General features: G+C 47.1%; 1 protein-coding gene across 17 annotated transcripts in view; it reads right to left on the bottom strand.

Moving 5' to 3' along the window:
• Nfasc (neurofascin) overlaps positions 1–21,471 on the bottom strand; it is a 169,966-nt gene that overhangs the window by 38,694 nt on the left and 109,801 nt on the right. For all 17 annotated transcript variants that reach the window (XM_051147401.1, XM_051147390.1, XM_051147403.1 and 14 more), the window contains 8 exons: positions 17,783–17,894; positions 17,184–17,368; positions 15,946–16,077; positions 3,125–3,268; positions 2,379–2,490; positions 1,893–2,059; positions 1,334–1,481; positions 143–267 (listed from right to left, as the gene is read on the bottom strand). In XM_051147401.1, coding sequence (XP_051003358.1) covers positions 143–267; positions 1,334–1,481; positions 1,893–2,059; positions 2,379–2,490; positions 3,125–3,268; positions 15,946–16,077; positions 17,184–17,368; positions 17,783–17,894 — 1,125 coding nt within the window. The remainder of the gene's footprint in view (positions 1–142; positions 268–1,333; positions 1,482–1,892; positions 2,060–2,378; positions 2,491–3,124; positions 3,269–15,945; positions 16,078–17,183; positions 17,369–17,782; positions 17,895–21,471) is intronic.

The raw sequence follows: 21,471 nt of genomic DNA on the forward strand, positions 1-21,471 counted from the left end.
TCCAGAGGAACTGAAGAGGCCATGTCACCTAACTGCTGCTGACTAGGCATTGCCCTGGGAACCACCCAGCACTCACGGTTGCTCTGGCTGCTGGGATGCAGGGAGAAGGGCCGCTCATGCTGACGTGAGTGGCAGCTGTTACCTAGAACAGTGAGGTAGGCCTTGGCTAGGTCCTGGTCCAGCTCGGTGCTAGCCATGCACGTGTAACTGCCTTGGTCCCGCTCGGCCACGCCGAAGATGGTCAGGGAGTCGGCTTCCTTCTTCATCCTGCAAGGTGCCAGGCTGAGGTTGGCAGGAGGGCGGCTCCCATATGGGCATAGCTGATGCTTTCTTCCCACAACGGGATAGCGAGAAGGAAGCTAAAGGGGGTGTCAAGGCCAGGCGAGAGCATGGCTCCTTTGAGTGGTGTGAGGTACCATCCAACACTCTGACTGGATGCAGGAGAAAAGAGAGTGGATTGGATGCTGCTCAGCATCTATGCTATACCCATCTCTGAGCCTTTCTTGTGCTATACACACTTCCCAAATTAGGGTACCATTACCCTGAAGACCCAAGACAGGCTGGTGTCCCTCCTCTTCCTCTACATGTGTTTTGTCCCATGTACCAGTTTCCGGTGCTCTGTCCCTGAGCTCCTATGGCCTGTTCCCACCAGAGGGAGGGTGCATGCTAGAGTAATACAGGATTGTGGTAGAGCTCTCAATACCAGTGGATGCCCGGTGCCTGTGCACATAGGCATGGCCACTCCCTTCATGAAGCTGGGTAAGACTGCATAGAAGAGAGACAGCAAAGAACCCTGGGAAGGGTGGCTGGGATCAGCCGTTCTCAATTCCAACTGCACATTACAAAAGCCCCAGGGGAGCCTTTAAACACCATCAGCACCTGAGTCCTTACGCCAATAAAATCAGAACTGGGATGTAGGCGGTGCGGGTGGGGACACTGTCAAAGCATCCAGAAGATCTAGGACCCACGCACTGCACTAGACGAAGTAGATGAGGCCGGGCCTGCCCTCTACTGGTAAGAAGGGGCACTACAGGCAGGGCTGAAAGGATTGGGGCGTGGGGTGCAGAATAAAGAGATAAGGAAGGGAATAAAGAAAAGGAGACGTAAAAGGGAGGAAGAAAAGTGAGAGGCGAAGGGGTGAGGAAGAGGGAAGAGGTGAGGGAGAAAGCGACATGTAGTGATAAGAGGAAAAACCAGTTCCTGGGGTTGCCCCTGAGGAGGTCGCCAAGGCTATCACCGCTCCTAGTAGCTCCCTAGTGGCACGTGTGACACTGAAATCAAGGGCAAACTTCCCCTTAAATGTGCATAAGGAATCGAGGTGGAGGGCAGGAACCTGTTTCCAATGTAGAGTGGTTCATCGTCCTTCAGCCAGGACACAGTGAGCTTCAAGGAGGGGTCATGCTTCACGCGACACTCCAGCTGCACCGTGGTGCCCCTCTTGGCCACCTGGTCCTCAGGCATCCTGTAGATCCTGGTGGGGTCTATGAAGACAACAAGGAAAGCTGACCGTGGGACCCCCTTCTCTGCCCACCGGCCCCAACGTAGCCATGGAGTATGACATGACTGACCCTGACACGTCAGACATGTCAGAGTGCAACTAGCTCTAAGAACGGTGGGGAGTCCCTGTACACAGGGCAATCAAAATCCTCAAATAGTTCTCTGGCTCAGAAACCCATGCCATGAGTGTTGGTCATGGGGGATGGGCCAGCCTCTGGGTCAGGAGGAGAAGCTACTTCAGTGTTCCCACTCCTGGGTCGTCTGGAGTTACAGAGAGGACACACTTGTGCCCACCAGGGTCAGGCAGGGACGTTCCAAAAGCGTCAGCATTATGGGCACATGAGCATGGTTGTATTGCCCCACCCGAACCCCCGCTAGTGACGTCCCTCGCCTACCTTTGACCTCCAGGCGGACTTGGTTTTCAGCTTTGCCTAGGATGTTGGTGGCCACGCAGGTGTAGATGCCTTGGTCCTCTTTGCGAATCATCTTAATTTCCAGACTGCCGTTTTCGTAGACGTGGTAGTTACCACCATCCAGGTTGCTTCCTTGCCCATTCTTAAACCTCACAACAGAGCAGCAAACACAGCATACTGAGAAAGGACTGGCCCAAGGGAGCCAGGAAGCCGCAGAGTCCATGGCGGGGTGGAGACTGGGGGAGTGAGGGTGGGAGTGGGGGAGCTCAAGCTAGACCCATAGAGTCCTGAGTCTTGTAGGCTCTGCCTATAAGCACTAGCTGGCTCTGGAGAGACTCCCTGCCCTGAACATTGTCAGGGGTGTACCCAGAGGGCCAGCTGTGACTGTTTAAGGATCCCCGGTCTTGCTGAGTACCACCTATAGGGCAGAAAAGCCCTGTTGGGGAGACCTGGTCTCCTGGGACTTACCATCGGAGTGTTGGAATGGGAGACCCAAAGAATGGACAGTCCAGCCGGGTTCGATTGTAAAGGATCACTCTGATGAGTTGGTTCCGGGGAGACAGCATCCGAGGGGGTACATCTGAAACCCCAGGGGGCCAGTTTGCCAATATGGGTGTACAGTTCAACACTTCCTCTTTCTACCTTGCTCTCACTACAACATGCCTTCCCCTTGGAGCAGCTTTCTAGACACCTATATACCCTTCCTTATCCACCCTCATCTAAGAAAACCTATCTGACCTACAGGCCCCTGGGGTTCAGGTGTGCCAGGAGCATCACAAACGCTGCCCAACACATTTGTAGACCACAGTCATGTTACAGCGTTAAAGGGTGACGACATCCTTGCTGCTTAGGTGCATTTATCCACCTGAGTGTCCTACATCTGCCCCACATCCAAGCTACCTTTTGTAAAGGGTAGCCAATTCTCTACAACCCCGAGACATGTTGTATCTACCGGTTCCCGCCGCCCTGCCCTTGTTCAAGGAGTGCAGCAGCCAAGCTCAGAAGCACGTCCTACCCAGCTCCTCTGATAGAACGAGCCCTATGGTCATCTGACTTTGGTGGAGTGCAAGTCTTCCATTCACTCTCACCTCCCCAAGCCTGCCCAGCATGCCTAGGCTGCAGAGAAGAAAGTGTACTTCATGGCATTGCTCTACCCCAGGGAGGCCCCGCCCCCCCCCACCTGCGGGCAGAGACTGCTGTGAGGGTATGCTCACCCAACACACTGACGAAGGCATTGGCCAGCAAGTAGCCATGCTCGTTGGACGTGTTGCACTGGTACACCGCCCTGCTGCTGATCTGAGTGTCCCGGAAGATGATGGTGTCTCCGGCTACCTCACGGTTGGGGTTGGGTGGTGCCGCTACAGGTGAGAAAGAGTGGTTTCTCCATGAGAAATGAAAGAGTGGTTTCCCCATAAGAAATTGAACTGGGGGCTGGAGAGATGGCTCAGTGGTAAAGAGCACTGCCTGCTCTTTGAAAGGACGCGGGTTCAATTCCCAGCACCCATATGGCAGCTCACAACTGTCTGTAACTCTAAGATCTTACACCCTCACACCAATGCACATAAATTAAAATGTAAAAAAATATATTAAAAAAAAAAAAAAGAAAGAAAGAAAAAAGAAATGGAGCCGGGCAGAGTGAAGGGCATGCGGGCTATCTCTGGATGGGGTCTCAGGTATGCCGAGGGCTCTGTGGAAGAGGCAGCTGAGTGGACCCACGTAGACCAGGCTTCCAGACTCAGCACTGCCGAACCCTGTGACCTGGGCCCTGTGGGAGTTTTTTTCTCAGTCCATCATCTGGTGGGGATCTGAATCTTTGCTTTATCCACGAGATAGCTGGGCAGCTGTGGTTGGAGATAAGAGCTATGGAAACAGACTGACTTTGTAAATAGCAATCTAAGTGCATGCCCAGTCAGCACTGTTCACACTGTCTGCTTCAGCTCCTGGTCTGTAGGACGACCCACTGCCTCATGGAGCTCTGCAAAGATATCCTGAGACTTTTCACACTGGTGTTATCATGGTTACCGGAAGGCCCAAGAATACTGTTGTTTTTCCACTCCATTTATTTAGTTAATTAATTTTTTTGGAGACAGGGCCTTGTTATGGAGCTCTTGTTGGCCTTAACTCACCATGTAGCCCAGGCTAGCCTTAAACTCATGGCAATTCTCCTGCCTTAGCGCTAATCATTGGGATTACAGGCATGAGCCAATATGTCTGACATTCATTCATTATGATTTTATTTTATTTTTTTATTTTTTGGTTTTTCGAGACAGGGTTTCTCTGTGTAGCCTTGGCCATCCTGGACTCACTTTGTAGACCAGGCTGGCCTCGAACTCACAGCGATCCACCTGCCTCTGCCTCCCGAGTGCTGGGATTAAAGGCGTGCGCCACCACGCCCAGCTCACATTCATTATGATTTTAATCCAGTGTACAGGGACAAGAATACAGCAACATTCAAATGGCCCAAACCCACCATCTTCCCATTCTCTGGGCAGAACCTCCCTCACACACAAAGCTGCCCATCAAGCGGAGCTTCATGCCAAGACAGTCTTCATGCTTGCAAAAATCTTTCTAAGAAAAGGAGCCTAGGTAGAGAGAAGCCATTCTTGGCTCCTGTACTGCTGGCTTTGGGGAGCTGTAGGCCCGGTGCTTATGTCGCTCTGGGACTTGGGACAAATCAAGCAATACATCCATCTAGAGGGAGCATCATTTCCATCAGACAGGATGGGGCTGCAGGGGAGGGGGGAGGAGGGAATGGCGAGGAGTTATAAAACAAAAGCTTTCCAGAAACTCAAAGAATAGCCACTTTTCTCGTTTGTAACCACTGGGAAATATCTGGCCTTGGCAGAAAATACTTTGGCTTGCTGAGGCTGTGGGATCCCTGGGATTGCTCAGACCTACAAGGGAAGAGGAGTCTGGTCCGGTGGTGCCACTCAGATGACAATCTGGAGACTCAGCAGAAGGTAAGTGAAGGCACAGTGTCCTTATCATCTATCCTGGGACCTACTCAGCAAAAAGCCACTGGGGAAGTGGCGCCACCAACCCGAACACCTCCTTGCCTGGCCAATTTCGTGAACCCAATTTTCCTGCCAAGTCACTTCTCTTAGGCACTTCCTGCTGACAGATGACCCCACGGCCGAGGCTCGGCTGCCAGTCCTGGGCTATACGTACAGACAGTGCTATGATGTGTACCACCAGTACCTGTTTCCCCCACAGTCTATAAAGACAGAGGAGTGGGGTCCACAGGCTGGTGCTACATCTCTGCTCGTGGTGGGGGTAATGAGACTCTCTGGGGGATAGCTACAGATTCAGTTTTAGCCGGTGGAAGCCCACTGCAGCCCAGTGCAGTCCACAGCTCCCCCACAGCACCTAGCTCGCTGCAGCTCTGCTTTACCTGTCTCCTCTGCTGCTCCACTTGTTCCTTTTCCTTGACTATTTTAAAAATGACTTTTCTATTAGCATACAAAAATTATAGGATGATATTCTCATACATTCATACCAATGTCCTTTGGTCATAGGCTCCCCCCCCCCACTACATTCCCATCTCCCCCTCCCCACTGCTCCCCTTCTTTCCATCCCCAAGTCTCCTTTCTGCTGTCATAGCACATACACACTGTGCTTAGCTATTCAACTATGTGGGATTTTTGTCTTTCTTCCCTTCCTATTGCCTTCTCCTGTCTTCCCTCCCTCTCTTTAAATCACTTCCTTCCCCTTTATGGATGTCTACTTTCGTGTCCTTGTTGTGTGTGTGCATGTATATTTATATTTAAGCCCACATTGCACACATGAGGAAACATGGAACATTTGTCTGAGTCTGGCTTATTTCACTTAACACCGTGCCAATGGCTGATCTTTATGTCTGAATAAAACACCATGGTGTCTATGCACCATGTTACTCTCTGTCTGTTCATCCGTGGATGAGCAAAGAGGCTGCTTCTGTGTCCTGGAAGTTGTGAACAGTTCAGCAAAAGCATGGATGTGTAAGTGTCTCTCTGGTGTGCTGGATTGGATTCCCTTGAGTATATGCTCAGGAACGACATAGCTTGATTACATGGTAGTTCCATTTTTAGTTTTGTAAAGATATTTGTGTGTGTGTGTGTGTGTGTGTGTGTGTGTGTGTGTGTGTGTGTGTGTGTGTGTGTGTGCACGTACATGTGTGCATGTAGAGGTCAGAGGGCGACTTTTTGGGATTTGGGTCTTTACTTCCATCATGTGAGCCTTGGTGCTCAAACTCAAGTTGCCAGACTTGGCAGCAGGCGCCTGAATCTTCTGAGCCATCTCACATGGCCAAGTACAAATGTATTAGGTAGGGATGAAGGCTGTTGTGTGATGAAAGGACAACTTTGTGCGGTTGGTTCTCTCCTTCCATTTTTATGTGTGCTCTGGGGATGGTACTCTGGTGTTTGCGGCAAACACCTTTACCTGCTGAGCCATCTTGACAACTCTATTCTCAGTGTGTGCGTGTGTAGTGACAATTCTGGGGTTTTGTTTTTTTGTTTTTAAACTATAACTATATTATTAAAATGTTTTCACTTTAATGCCAGGTGTGGGATATGGGACTACTTTGCAGCAGCAGACTATGATTTGTCTTGTGCTCCAGCAGAGGTGTGGTTTTGCCAGCTGCAGATAGTTTCTGCGATTGTGTGAATTTGGAATTCTGGGAACTTTTCAGAGGGTGTATAAATGCTAGGCCCCCCCCCCCGAGAGGTGGGGTCGGTGGTTGTTGGTTAATCGGGGGCAGGTGTTGGTTGTGTTTTGTTAGCAGTGGTGCTCAAAGAAGAAGCAAGAAGAAAGAAATTAGATTCAAGGATCTCTCTCCCTCCCGTCCCTCTATCTTTTTTTTTTTTTTAAGATTTATTATTTATTATTATTTATACAGAGCTCTGCCTGCATGTACATCTGCAGGCCAGAAGAGGGTATCAGATCACACTATAGACGGTTGTGATCCACCATGTGGTTGCTGGGAATTGAACTCATGACCTCTGGAACAACAGTCAGTGCTCTAAACCGCTGAGCCATCTCTCCAGCGCCCCCTCTATCTTTCTTTCTGTCCTATCTAATGATAGGGGGTGAAACGGTGGTGGGAATAAAGGGTGGGAAAAAGAAGAACTCACAAAGTAGCAAAGACAAGCTACAAGTGTGCGCATGGGTGTGTGCATGCATGTGTATTCAGACAAAGGTCTCATTATGTAGCCCTGACTAACTTGGCTTGGAACTCCATATGTAGAGCAGCCTGGCCTTCAAGCTCACAGAGATCCACCTGCCTCTGCCTCCCATGTGCTGGGATTAAAGGTGTGCACCATCATGCCCAGCACCCATTTTGGTTCTTTGAGGAACTTGCACACTAATTTCACATTGGCTGCTCCAGTTTGCACTGTCACCGGCAGAGAATATACAAGTTCCTCTTTCCTCATACCCTCATCTGTGTTGCTTTTTATTTCGTTCTGGTTGAAGTTTTAACTTGCACCTTCCTGATGGCCAGGGATGTTGAAAGCTTTTTCTGTGTGCTTACTGGCCATTCATATTTCTTCTTTTGAGAACCGCCTGTTCAGTTAGTTTGCCCATTTGCTGATTGGATGGCTTGTTTTCCTGGTATTAAGTCTTGGAGTTCTTCATGGAGTCTAGATGTTAGCCCTGTTGATGTAGACTTGGTGGAAACTTCCCCACTTTCTGCAGGCTGTCGCTCCACTCTGCCGGTTGTCCCCAACCCTGTGCAGACGTGTTTATACTACACACAATCTCCTCCATTGCTGTGTGGAGCATCTACACAGAGTTCTTCTGTCAATCTCCCGAACTGTTTCTTGAGATATCGGAATTTTTGGCAGAAGGCCCTTGCCTATGCCCACATCTTCAAGTGTTTCATGTTTTCCTCTAACAGTTCCAGGCTTTACCTAGAGATTCTTGATCTATTTTGCGTTGATTTGTATAAGAGGAGAGAGATGGCTCTAGTTTCATTCTTTTACATGTGGACAGCCAGCGTTTCTAGCACCGCTTGTTAAAGAGGCTGTCTTCTTGTCAGTGGATGTTTTTTGGCTGCCTTTGATAAAAATTAGGTGGCTCTGGTTGTGTGAGTTTATAGCAGCATTGTGTGTACCAGCTCATTGGTCTGCTTATCTGCTTTGTTCCAGAACCATGCTGTTTTCATTACTATAGTTCTGTAGTATAGCTTGAGATAAGGTTAGTGACTTCTCCAGCCCCGCCACCCTCTCCCTCCCCACTTTCCTACTTGTGATTGTTTTCATATGATTTTAAAGATTCCCTCCCTTCAATTCTGTCATTAAGATTTAATAGACTGAGTAGATGGTAATTGATTTTAGTAATAACAGTAGCAGTATTAACATTGCCAACCCATGAGCATGGGAGGTTGAGATGGTTAATGTTATCAACTTGGCAGGTTTTGAACACACAGGAGAAAAGCCTTTGGGCATGCCCGTGAGCGATTGTAGAGACTAGGTTAACGGGGTTGGGAAGACCAATCTTAACTGTGGGTCTTTCCGCAGGCCGGGGTTCTGGCTTGAATAAAAACAGGAAGCAGAAATGACCCGTCTTCCACCTCTCCCTTCTTGACTGCAAATGCGACGTGACTAGCTGCCTCAAGCTCGTACAGCAATGAACTCCCGGCTGGGGCGGGCCGTGTCCTCGAACTATGAACCAAAGCCAATCTGCCTTAGATTGTCTCTGTCAGATGTTTTATCACAGCGACAAGTAGCTGACACTGAGGGCCTTCCAGTTTCTAGTGTCGTCTTTAATGACTTTCTTGACTATTCTAAGGGTTTTTTCCATTGTCCTAAGTTTTAATTGTGGCAATCTTTCACCTTCTTGGTTAGACTTATCATTGGGGTTTTGTTTTGTTGAGGCTATTGCGAATGAGGCTATTTTCCTGTCTTTGTTTTTGTTTTTGTTTTTCTCTCTCAGCAAGTTTGCTATTGGAGTAAGGGAAAGATACTCAGCCTTGTATATTGATTCCATATCCTGCTGCCTTGCTAGAGTCATTTATCAAATGACTAAGAGGGTTCTGAGGCTAAAGTCTTTCATAGGTTTATGTCATCTGCAAATAGGGACTTATTTTCCTATTTGTGTCCCTTTTATTTTTGTCCTGTCGTATTGCTTTAGCTAAGGCTTCAAGCATGATCATGAATAGGAGGGCAGACAACCGTCTCTTATTTCTAATTTTAGTAAAGATATTTTCAGTTTTCCAATTCAATATAGTGTTTCATAGGTTTGTTGCAATATAGGCTTTACCATGTTGAGGTGTGTTCCTTCCGTTCTCAGTTTCTTTAGGAAAGCTTATCATGAAGGAATGTTGGACTTGGTGAAAGGCCTCTTCTGTGTTGGATGGGATGACTTGTGACTCCCATCCATACCTCTATTTCTCTGTTGAATTAAAGCTATTGATTTACATATATTGAACCAACTTGCCACATCCCTGGAACGAAACCAACTTGGTCATGTGTAATCTTCACAGCATGCTCTTGAAATTAGTTTGCAACTGTTTTATTGATAATTGATAATTTTTTCATCTTTGTTAATCAGGAAAATTTGTCTTCCTCTCTCTATTTTTTTTCTTTTTTGAGGAAAAGTCTCATCTGGTAGCCCAGGATAGCCTAGAATTCACCATAGCCCAGGCTAGCCTTAAACTCATAGCTATTCTCCTGTCTTAGCCTCTTGAGTGATCCATCATGTCCAGCCTTACAGTTTCTGTGTGTGTCCTTGTCAAGTTTGACATCAGAATGAGTCTGATACTGTTTTTCCTTTTTTACTTCAAGAACAGCTTGAGGAGCACTGGCATTAGCATTTCCTTGACGGTCTGGTAGAATTCAGCAGTGACTCCTGCTTGGTCCAGGATTCGTTGCTTCTTTGGGGTCTGTTTAAGTTGCTTATATGTTTTTGATTTAATTTTAGTAGGTCATATGCATCTAGACCTTACCTGTTTCTTCTAGGTTTTTTTCAAATTATATGGTTTTCCTAAACTATGCCCTAAATATTCTCTGGATTTCATTGAAACTTGTGGTAATGTCCCCTTTAGCTCTATTTTATTACTTTTGGTATTCTCATTTTCTTTTGGTTCGTTTGAATAAGCATTTGTCAATCCCATTTATTTTCCGAAGAAGCAACTCTTGATTTCACTGAATCTTCATATTGTTTTTTTTTTTTGTTTGTTTGTTTTTGTTTTTGTTTTTTTTGGTTTCCATTTCATTAATTTTCCCCCTGATTTTCATTCTTTCTTTCCATCTGCTGCTTTTGGGTTTGGATTGCTCTTGTTTTCCTAAGACGGCGAGGTTCATCCTTGAGTTATTTATGTGAGATCTTTCTGTATAAGAACTTGTAGCTATGAATGTTCCTCTTAGAACTGCCTTTGTTAGACCTCAAAGGTTCTGATAAGGTGTGCCTTTGTTTTCATTTGATTCTCAGACTTTTAACATTTCTCCTCACAGCTTTCTTCAGTGACCCACTGCTCATTCAAGAGGGCATTTGCGAGCTCCCGTGGCTCTTCTCCTTACTGATTTCTAGTTATATCTCGCTGCACTTAGAACAGATATGAGAAGCTATTTCAATTCTTTTGTATTGTTAAAACTTGCTTATGACATAAAATGTGATCTATTTCAGTGAGAGTTTCATGAATTGTGGAAACAAATATGTATTCTGCAACTGTTGAGTGGAATCTTCCATAAATGCTGGACAAGTCCATTTGTTCTTGGGTGTGGATTAACTCTGAAGTTTCCTTCTATCTATTGATGAGATGGAATATTATGGTCACCCAGTACTATGTGTACCAGGAACCAACTGTCCTTTTATAGCTAGAGTGCTATAACCCACAGATATTCACAATTATTCTCTCTTCTTGACAGATTTTTTTCCCTTTACTAAATATGTGGTGACATCATTTATCTTATACATTATGAGTCTGCTAGTTTACTGGGTTGGATAAGATGGAATCTTTCTTGGTTTTCCTTATTCATCTGTTCTCTAGAAGAAAGTCACATTCTTGGGGGCTGGAGAGATGGCTCAATGGTTAAGAGCACTGACTGCTCTTCCAGAGGTCCTGAGTTCAACTCCCAGCAACCACATGGTAGCTCACAGCCATCTCTAATGTGATCACATTCTTTGCTGGGTTCTCTCGGCTGAGACTTTATTGCTCTTTGTGGTTAGTATTTCTTTAAGCATTTCTGCAGAGTGGGTTGGTGGTCAAAAGTTGCTTTAATTTGTGCTTGTCTTAAAATGTCCTTACTTCTCCGGAAATATATTTAATTACATTTTTAAAACATTTATTTAGTGAATGTGGGGTATACATGTGCTATGCATATATTTAGAAGTCAGAGGAAAATGTGTAGGAATATTGATGCTCTCCTTCTGCCATGTGAGATCAAATTCAGGTTGTCAGGCAGAGTCATAGTGCCAACTCCTCTCCATGAAGCTTAAAAGATAAGTTTGGAGGATGTAGCAATTCTGGTTGACAGTCTACGTTCATTGTCCGAAGCAGATTAACCTATGCCACCTTGGTTTGTATTGAAGTTTGATGTTATTCTGATGCATTTGTGAGCTGACATTTTTCCTTTGCAGCTTTGGCTATGGTTTGTTTGGCTCTTTGGGCATCTTGCCTTTGATGTGTCATCAATCTCTAGTCAAGGCTATTTGGGGTTCTAAACTCCCTTTGTGTTTGTGCTGGCTAGTTTATATCAATTTGATACAAGCTAGAGTCACCGAAGAGCATGGAGTCTCAATGGAGGAAATATCTCCGTAAGATTGGGTTGTAGGCAAGACTCAGGGTATTTTCCTAATTAGTGATTGGTGTGAGAAGGCCCAGCCACTGTGGGTGGTGCCACGCCCCGGCAAGTGGTCCTGTGTTCTATAAGAAAGCAGGCCAAGCAAGCCATGAGGAGCAATCCAGTGAGCAGCACTCCTCCATAGCCTCTGCAACAGTTCCTGCCTCCAGGTTCCTACCCTGACTTCCATTGATGATGAACAATGATGTGGAGGCATAAGCCAAGGAAACCCTTCCCTCCCCAAGTTGCTTTGGTCATGGTGTTTCACCATAGCAATAGAAACCCTGACCAAGACAGTGCTTAAGACACCTATATTTACAGCTAGATTTAGGAAGGTTTCTGCCATAATTTCACTGAATACATTTTCTTTCTTTCTTTTTAAAATTTTGTTTTATTTTATTTTATTTCATTTTATTTTATGTGCATTGGTGTGAGGGTGTCAGATCACCTAGAACTGGAGTTACAAACAGTTGTGAGCTGTCATGTGGGTGCCGGGAATTGAACCTGGGTCCTTTGGAAGAACAGACAGTGCTCTTCACCGCTGAGCCATCTCTCCAGCCCCACTGAATAGATTTTCTATACTTTTAGTTTAGTTTTTTTTTTTTTTTTTTTTTTTTTTTTTTTTTTTTTTTTTAAATCTCAGCTCTTTCTATTGCTTCATGGATTCTTAGGTTTATCTCTTGATTGTATCTCAGGATTTTGGGAGTTGTTGTCATAGTATTACTTTTTAAAAACTTTGGCGATGTTAGTGATGTTTAAATTTAGTGATGATGATTTTCTTGATCTTTCCTTCTATTCTTATTTATTTACTTATTTATATGAATGTTCTATCTGCATGTATACCTGCACACCAGAGGAGGGCATTAGAGGGTATAGGTGGTTGTGAGCCACCATGTGGTTGCTGGGAATTGAACTCAGGACCTCTGGAAGAGCAGTCACTGCTCTTAATCACTGAGCCATCTCTCCAGCCCCCTCCTTCTATTCTTGATAGTCTTTCTTCTTCTTGGTATTGTCTGTTGATGGTTTCTATTGTGTTCTTTTATTTGATTCATTGTGGTTTTAATTTCAAGATTTCTATTTGATTAAAAAAAAAATCCAGTTTCCTTGCTCATCCATGTTGCTGATTTTTCCTGCATTTTCCTTCTGATGTTCCCACCTATATTGCTGGCTTTCGTCTTTCAATCCTGAGGTGATTGATTTCCTCCCTTCATTCATCTGCTCCTTCCCATCATCTTTGAGGCCACTTATCATTTTTCATGTAAACACTTGGGGTTTTTTTTTTCACCTGTAAGCTACTAATTTCACGCCTGTGAGTTCAGTGGCTGAGGAATCACGCTCCTTTGCAGGGGTCGTGCTGGCTTCTTTCTTCGTGCTTCTTGTATGTCTGAGGTGTGAGTTACACACCTGTTGGCTTTGATAGCTCCTCCAGTTTCATTTGTGTAATTTCTTACTGAACCTTTAAGGGGTCAATTCCCAGAACCTTCCAGAGAGGAGACAATAAGCTGCTGCAACAGCAACGGCACCCAGCCAAACACGGCACAGTAACTCACGTAATACTGGTCAAAACTTACGGACACATCACTAATGGCTGTAGACAGAGAATGGCAAAATAATGCAGTGTGTGCTGTGAAGTTGAAAGCTATTTGGAGTACTTATAAACTCAGTAGATGGATGAAATAAAGAAAGGTGTCAGGGCAAAGGGAAAATACAAGAAAGCAAGGTTAAATAGAAGAAAAGAGGACTGTCTAGTGGAATTCTGCGAAGGGGAAGAGGAAAAGAAAAGAGATTAAATAAATACAGGATCATTAATGAAAAATCTGTAACAGACATGAGATACATGTAAGAAAGAGAATGAAACATATCATACGCGGCTGTTTTGGGCTGGAGATTGTGATGGTATTGCTTGGTTAGTAAGTTGCTTGCTCCATCAGCACAGGACCTGGCTTGGTCCCAGAGTCCACGTAAAAAAGCCAGACACAGTGACTCATGTTTACAAGCCCAGCACGGGGGAGGCAGAGACAGGTGCATCTCTGGGGCTCCCTGGCCAGCCAGTCCCGCTTACAAGGCAAATTCTAGGCCAGAGAGAGACCTTGTCTCAAGAAAACAAGATAATGGCTCTTGATGAATAACAATCAAAGTTGTCCTCTGGCCTGGTAAAGACCATATGTGACCCTGCACGTGCATGCATGCACAGATGTACACACACACGCGCGCGCGCACGCTCAAGCACAGCATACACGGAGCCTTTACTTAAAAACTAAGATGAAGTCGAGTAAAGGTATAATAAAGCAAGAAAAATGAAAAACACGACAGGCTAATATAAGAAAGTATTAACAATGGAAAACACATAACATGAGTAGATAAATATAAGAAGGATATTAACACAAAGTTATAAAAAAATCAGCTGAAGTACAAAGACTGCTAAAAGTGCAGTAAAAAAGAAAAAGCAAAAATCAGGGGGACAAAAAAGTCAGAGCAAATTCCTTCCTGGGGCTTTGAAAGCTCAAGTCCACCAGACTTGCGGGATTTGGATTTGGGGCAGGGCCAGTTGCTGGGAGCCCTGGTCTCTTCTGTCATTAGTGTTGGCGATGAACCTGTTACAGAAGTATCACATATGTGGGACGTGGTGGGGGATGGAGGGTGAGGGGGCGACGTCGGGTCTTGACTTCAGTAGCTCTTTTCTCCACACTCCAGGGGCCTCTGTTGGCCAAACTTAGTTTTGTGGTCTGTGGGCAGGGTTCTTTTACTCCTCCAGACTCCACAGTTTGTGTACCCCAGGGTAAAAAATGTTCTAGCTGAACGTGTCCCCCGAGTGCACTGAGAGGGGACACAGGCATGGCTCTGAGCTCACCACAGGTAGCCCTGCCACTGTGGACATGGTTGTGTATGTTGAGTGGTTCCAATGGAACAGATAGGTGCTTGCCAAGACTGACCCACCCACTGACCTAAGGTTCAGACATTTGTTTATTTATTTATTTATTTATTTATTTATTTTTTTTTTTTAAAGAGATAGGGTTTCTCTGTGTAGTTTTGGCTGTCTTGGAATTGCTTTGTAGACCAGGCTGTCCTTGAACTCACAGTGATCTGCCTGCCTCTGCCTCCCAAGTGCTGGGATTAAAGGATTGTGCCACCATGCCCTGCTAGGTTCAGGACTTTTAAACTCCACAATTATTCCAGTCGATGAGGTCAGCCCCCGGCCACTAAGGACGAGGCTACCTTTCCCTGTATACCAATAGTTCTCAACCTGTTGACCACAACCCCTTTAGGTTCTCATATCAAATATCCCACATATCACATATTTACGTTATGATTCATAACAAATTTACAGTTATATTCATAGCAAAATTACAGTTATAAAGTAGCAACAAAATAATTTTATAGCTGGGACGGTCACCACAACATAAGGAACTGTATTGAAGGGTAGCAGTATTGGAAGGTATTAGAGACGTGTACAATACACACTTCACTACCTGGGCTGAGCTGCCTGCCTTCTCTGCTCCTCAGCTTGCCAGCGTCAGATGCTCTTGTGGTTTGGTCTCCCTCATTCCTCTTTCCCTGGCTTTCTCCGTAGCTGCACCACACCGAGGCAGCTTCCTTCTGCAGTCTCCTAAATCCCCACCCCACTGGCTAAAATCCCTGCCTACATTTCCCCAACTCCTTAAAGAAGGAGATGACTAGACATTTAAAAAGTAAAACGACTGGACAGACTATGGTGTGAAAACCAGACCAAAGTCAGCAGCTCACGGGGGCCCTGGGGATCCCAATTTGATCCCTCTGAATGGAACCAAAATTTGCCCCCAAACACTTACGGTTTGTTCGTCCTTGTGTTCAGCCACAGTCTTTCACGTTGCCATTTAACTCTGCCTTTTTAAGTGGCCCTTGTTAGAGAGTAAGACTCAGATCCACCGTTGGTTAATGACAATAGACTTTACCTTCGAAGCTCCACCTACCACTCAGAGCCCAAACCTGAGATCAAGTTCCAGTGTTCAGATTCTTTCCCAGGCTCCAGAGTTACTGAGCAAAGGTTAAGAAAATGACGAAGAAGCAGAAACCTCTTAGCACAGGGACATAACCACAGGCTCTAGGCTACTTAGCCTCCTGTTCTCTCAGAAAAATAAGAAAGGCGTTCTACCTCTGAGATGCCCGCAGAGGAAGCTTACTGCAAACAGCTCCAATGAGCCATTCATTTCCTTCACACTGGGGACATTGGGCCCACCAACAAAACCTCTGGAGGATGGAGGGAACAGCTGGAGTAGGACAGGAGTTTGACTCACATTGCAAAGGTTCTCCGTTCACCATCCACTGGACAGTTGGCTTTGGGTTCCCATTGGCTCGGCATACCAGCCTTCCGTCTTCACCAGGAGCCAGGATCAGGTTCTTGGGCTCGTCCAGCCAGTACGGAGCAGCTGAAAGACAAGGCAGGCAGAGGTAGATGGCACAGGCTGGGCATGAGAAGCCGGGGAGGCTCTTGTGTGAGGGCACAATCCATTTGGAGTCCCTGCCTTGGCCATTCACCCTCGGGGCAATGGCTCTGCCCAGCCTGCAGGTGGCTGGTTAGCTGAGCCCACAGAGCACAGCCTGCTGTTTAGAATTCCCCCAAAGGCTTTTAAATCACAGGGATTCTGGGGGCTCATCTAGACCTACTGCATCTGAGTTGTCAAGGGACCAAGTGGCGGAGGCTCTGAGAGGTCACGGGCATCGAGGATGTGCCTGGTTGGGATTCCATTGTTATAAGACTTGAACTTTTTTTCTTTTAAGCACTGAACTCTGGTTAGAGCAGTTCTTGGCTGTTCACCCCTTCTCATTATCGGAATGACTTTTGTGAACACATGGATTTTTCTGAGAAAATAAAACCTCTGTATTAAAGCCTCTGACACCTTGTTACCCACCAAAAAGAATGAGAGCCCGCTGCGTGTATTGCGCCGAAGGCGAGGTCATTATGATCAGTCAGCTGTATGCTGAGAAAGTTCTTGAACTCAGCCCTCAGCCCCTGACCTCCCAGTCTGCATGTAGCCTGGAGCTGAGAAATGATAATACAGCCGGTGTAGCCGGAACCCACAACGACAGGAGCTCTAGTGTCGCAGCAGCTTAGGTGGGCTGTGTCCGCTTTGAGGGGAATGGAAGTGGCTTAAAAATGACTTAGTCCATGATGATTCCCATTCGTAAGAAGAAGCACGGTGCCATGCACGCAACACAGACAAGCACAGGCCAAGACGACACATCATAGACGGAAATGCAAAACGAAAGAAAAGGCTCTGGGAGGAATGCCACATGCAGAGAGAGCCCGGAGCTGGGTGAATATCAAGGCACTCCTTCCCACGGTACCCAGTCCCATGAACGCGTGTAGTCGCACATCCGGTGACACCACCATGGCAGCCCATTGTTGCCACTAGCCAGGACACCAGAAGTTCCCCCTCTCCCTCGGCCTCCTCGCCACAGAGGGAAAGGATGTCGTGATTATTTGTGTTCAGGGCCAGCAACACAGTCATAATGAGAAATACACACAACGTACCCTTTACTCTCACCGAGATCGTGTGCCTGATGCTGCCCATCTTGTTGGAGGCCAGGCAGAAATACTCCCCAGAGTCTTCTTCGGAGACATTGGTGATGCGCAGGGCCTTGTTAAAGTTCTCGAACTTGGCCTTGTCAGATGGGAGGTCCCCACCTTTCTTGTACCATGCAATGTCTGGTGTTGGACTGGTAACAAGAAATCAAGCAGGAAACAAAGGGCTCATTATTGAATGTGGCTTCTAATAAGCCTGATACCCAGATAGCATAAAAGTGGACTTGGACCCAGGAGGAAGGTGCATACTCTCTAAAAGCCGGGCTTTCCTATTCAGAGGAGGCTGTTTGGCCACAGGGTCTCCACAGAAAGACAGAGCTAAGATTCCTCGTGACTTAATGCATCTGCAGCATGCCCAGCCATTGCCTTTTGTCTTCCCCCAAAGCAGAGACAGCCAAAGTGGGATGCGGCTGACAGACGCACACTGTTCTGCTCACGGGACAGCTTGCTTCCCTTTCCCCGTGTACCGGTATGCCTCCAAATGTATGGATTGATGCCCACCCATCCTTCCAGGAGCAGGGCTAGAAGATGACGCAGACCGTACGTACACCCCAGAGGCTATGCACTCCAGCAGCAGGTCCATGCCTCGAAGAACCATCTGACTGCTCGAGGTGCCCTGGGGATACATGAAGCTCGGTGTCCTCTCTGCAACTCCTCGGGCTGAAACAGGACCAAACAAATACCTGTGAGCCTTCTGTCCAGGTGTGCCACAACTACTGGGTTAGAGAGAAATGCCATCACGCCCCATTTCTGGATCCATCCAGCCCAAGCCACCCCCCGCCCCGCACCCCCAGGATCTAGGTATCTTTAAGAGCTGTGTTTGGAAGCTTAGGTTCCTCTGTCCCACCAGCACATGTTAAGAAGCTTTGGGTTCTGTTGAGAAGAGCCCAGAAACCCTTCCCTTCCTCTAGGACAGGGCAGGACTCTGTAGCAGTGAGAGGTCCATTCGCTGGCATCTGTGTTGGGATGGAGGGGCCACTGCGGTAGCCCCCAGGGCAGGTCATCTCAGCATCAGTCTCTCCTCCCAAGACAGGGACATTGAAGAAAGAGAAGACATAGATTGGGGACATAGGACAAGCAACCTGCTCTTTGGGACCCTGATAAGGAGCTGGGATGAAGCAACAAAGCTCCAGATAAACAGAATTAGTAATGGCTTAGCAAAGACATGAAGAGAGTGGATGAGAAGGGATGGCTGGAAAGCTGTCTGGGGCCAAGCCCACTCTGCCTCCTCACTCTTGACTTAACTGCATGAGAAATGGGGTGGGTGTAGGTGGGGGGAACGGTAGCCAAGAGGAGGGGAGGTGATCAAGAGTTCAACCAAGCTGCAATAGCCATGAGCTAGGCAGGTATCTTCCACACAGGCTTTAGAGGTTAGCTGGCCCTTACACCAACACTGTTCCCCGTGGGAGGGGCCATGCCAGTCAGAGTGCATCCATGGAGGATGGACCCTACCTCGCCTAAGCCTTACTTCTTTTGAATACTTTTCATACAACTCTATGGAAACAGGTTTTTTTTTTTTTTAAAAGCAAAAATTGTCCAACCATAAATCCCAAGTCAAAAGGGAAAGTGGAGGCGGCACTATTGCCAAAGACACATAAAAACTTAAAGATGGCTATAAGCCGCCATAGCCACCATAGGTCATAGGCTCAGCCAGACAAGTGAGAAGTAGGTGGAAGGCAGAGCCATGAGGAGCTAGGAGCCCTTGGAGATGCCTGGAGTGGGAACGAAGGCATTCGTCTGGCTTTAACTGGCACTGGTTGGGTGAAGACTGGCTAGTGGGGACCCAAACTCAGGAGTGTGTGCTTCCTAAGGGAGCTGGCTGCATCTCTAGGTGTCTGGCTGGATCAGGGAGGCTCCTGTCCTGGGGATACCCAGCTTCTCTTCCTTAGCCATTGGGAAACATCTCAGAAAGTTGACTTCTCTTTTATCTTTTGGTCAAGGGAAGGTTGAGCCGCAGACCGAGGTGTTTAGGCTACTGGCACAATACAATACATGACATATGGCACGTGTTCAGGAAATGTTTGTGGAGCAAGTTAAAGGGGGAGAAGAAACAGAAAGAGATGCTGCAGTTCACCCCCACACTGTCTGTAGATGCTCCCACCTATCACGTCAGCACACAGGTATACCACAGTGGCAACTATGGGGTTAATCCATTAAGTGGTTAGTCGGTTACTGTCTATACCTGTGGACCTAGCAGCATCCACTCTCAGTGGCCAGGAAGCAGTAGCTTCCTCCCACCCCCCCCCCCCCCTCACACAGTAAGCCAAAAAGGTCAAGGGAAACACAGTCACGGGAATCCAAAGGTTCATATCAAGTAGGGTGAGTCTGGCCAGAGTTGTAAACCACACAGTGACGTCATCACACTCATTCCACACAAGGAAAAAAAAAGTCTGCAGGAGCCAGTCTGTGACCCGGACACTTCATTCACACCCCCCACCCCACCCCCACCCCCCCGTAGCATGCAACATGAACCCACAGCGTCAGAGAAGCAGTAAGGATGGGGAGCAGGGAGATTCCCACAGAGCTATGCTCTGGGCATCATGACACAGTAGAGTGTCACCAGGGAAAAGCTACAGCTGCAGCACATTTGTAGGGCGTGGGCTCCCAACCGGCAGACGTAGCTCAGGGAGGAAACAGAAGCTGCAGAGCAAGCCAAGTTCAAAGGAAATGAGAGACTACCCTGCAAGCCAGGGGGAAGCAAATCTGTTAAGGACCAAGTGTTGAGGCTGGTCAGTCTGCAGCATTGGCATGTTTAATCCTCGTGTCAATTTTTTTTTTTTTTTTACCACTTCTGTGTCTTTAGCAGAGGCAACTGGGTTTCTATGAAGCTAACAGACTTGCCCGAGCTCACAAGTTCACCGATTCTGAGCTGTGTTGTGTGGCTATTCTAAACTGCCTCTCAGTCTGAGGCTGGAGATGTCACTTGTCCCCATTTCTGACAGGCAGTCTCAGAAATGTTTCTAATAACCCCAACCAAAGAAACTCAAAATCCGAAAGGCCACGACAGTGAAGGAGAAAGGTGTTCTGTCCTTGTGAATGGCTCTGGCCTGTTTGACGCTCTTCACCACCTAAGATTCCATCTTTCCTTGGTGGCAGCTGATACACTCAGAGTCCAGAAGCCGGGGAGGGAAGGAAGACGCTGCAAGGCATCTCAGCTGGGTTCTTAGGGGTATGCATGGTGACTAGTGGCTTTCACAGAGGAACGAGAAGGCTGGAGCTAAAGAGAGACTCTGAAGACATGTCAGCTGCATAGGGAGGATCATGGGAAAACTGAAGGAAGGGGATCTGGCTGGTGACTTTGGGAGCCCCTGTTCCCAGGGGAGGCAACCTGGTTTCTTTGCCTGGAGAAGATACAGGAACCAGTAACTACCAAGACATGCTGCTCTGACGTGGTGAAAGGTGTCTCTTTTAGCCGTCTCTTTTCTCTGTGGAGGTGGAGATGCTCTGTCCGTGTCCAGCCTTCAGGTTGGATCTACCCTGACACCGAGGAACCCTCAGGATCCAGATGCCAAGTTCAAACTTGCATAGATTCAAGAAAAGCTGCCTATGGGGGGGGGGGGTGCTCTTGTGAGCGCAGAGAGGACCCATGGCTCTCCAGAGCCAGATGGTCACTCAGGGTCATGACCCCACTTTAATCAAATTGGCTTTAAGGGTCAAATGGGAAACAGTTTCTTCTACTGAAAAAGGTCAAAAGTGCTGACAAACTTAGCTGAACAATGGCTCAGTGCATCAGTTGCATCTGGGGGCCTTTGCCAAATGCAGCACTCCATGGCGGCTAGAACCCACATCCAGTTCTCTCTGTGGCATTCAATTACCGGACTTGAGAGCCAGCGGCATATGATGCAGATTTCCTGGCACCTCCTCCATCTTTCTGGCCCTAGGAATAGCTGAGCAAAAAGTATGGGACAAGTGGTGGGGGCATGGGGGGACGTGTCTCTTGGTTTAGGAACATCTGGTGTGTCTTGCTGTTAGGGAATTTCTTCTGTAAACTTAACTCGAATCCTGCCTGCCATAGTTGCAGCTTTTCTTCTTACCCGCTTCTTAGCAGAGCTCGAAATCCGGGCAGCTTTCATTTCTCTAGTGTCTGCTAATTTCTCTGTGGAGTTCTTCTGTAAGTGTGCCTGCCTTTCTCTCCTGGGCTGGTCTTTAAATTCTCTGCCTCTCCCTTAATTTAGAAACAGGTGGCCTATATACAATCAGACCCACACAAAATTTTTCCCTTTAAATCCAACTATGG

This window comes from Acomys russatus, chromosome 6 (genome assembly GCF_903995435.1).
Source record: "Acomys russatus chromosome 6, mAcoRus1.1, whole genome shotgun sequence".
Classification (NCBI taxonomy): Eukaryota; Metazoa; Chordata; class Mammalia; order Rodentia; family Muridae; genus Acomys; species Acomys russatus.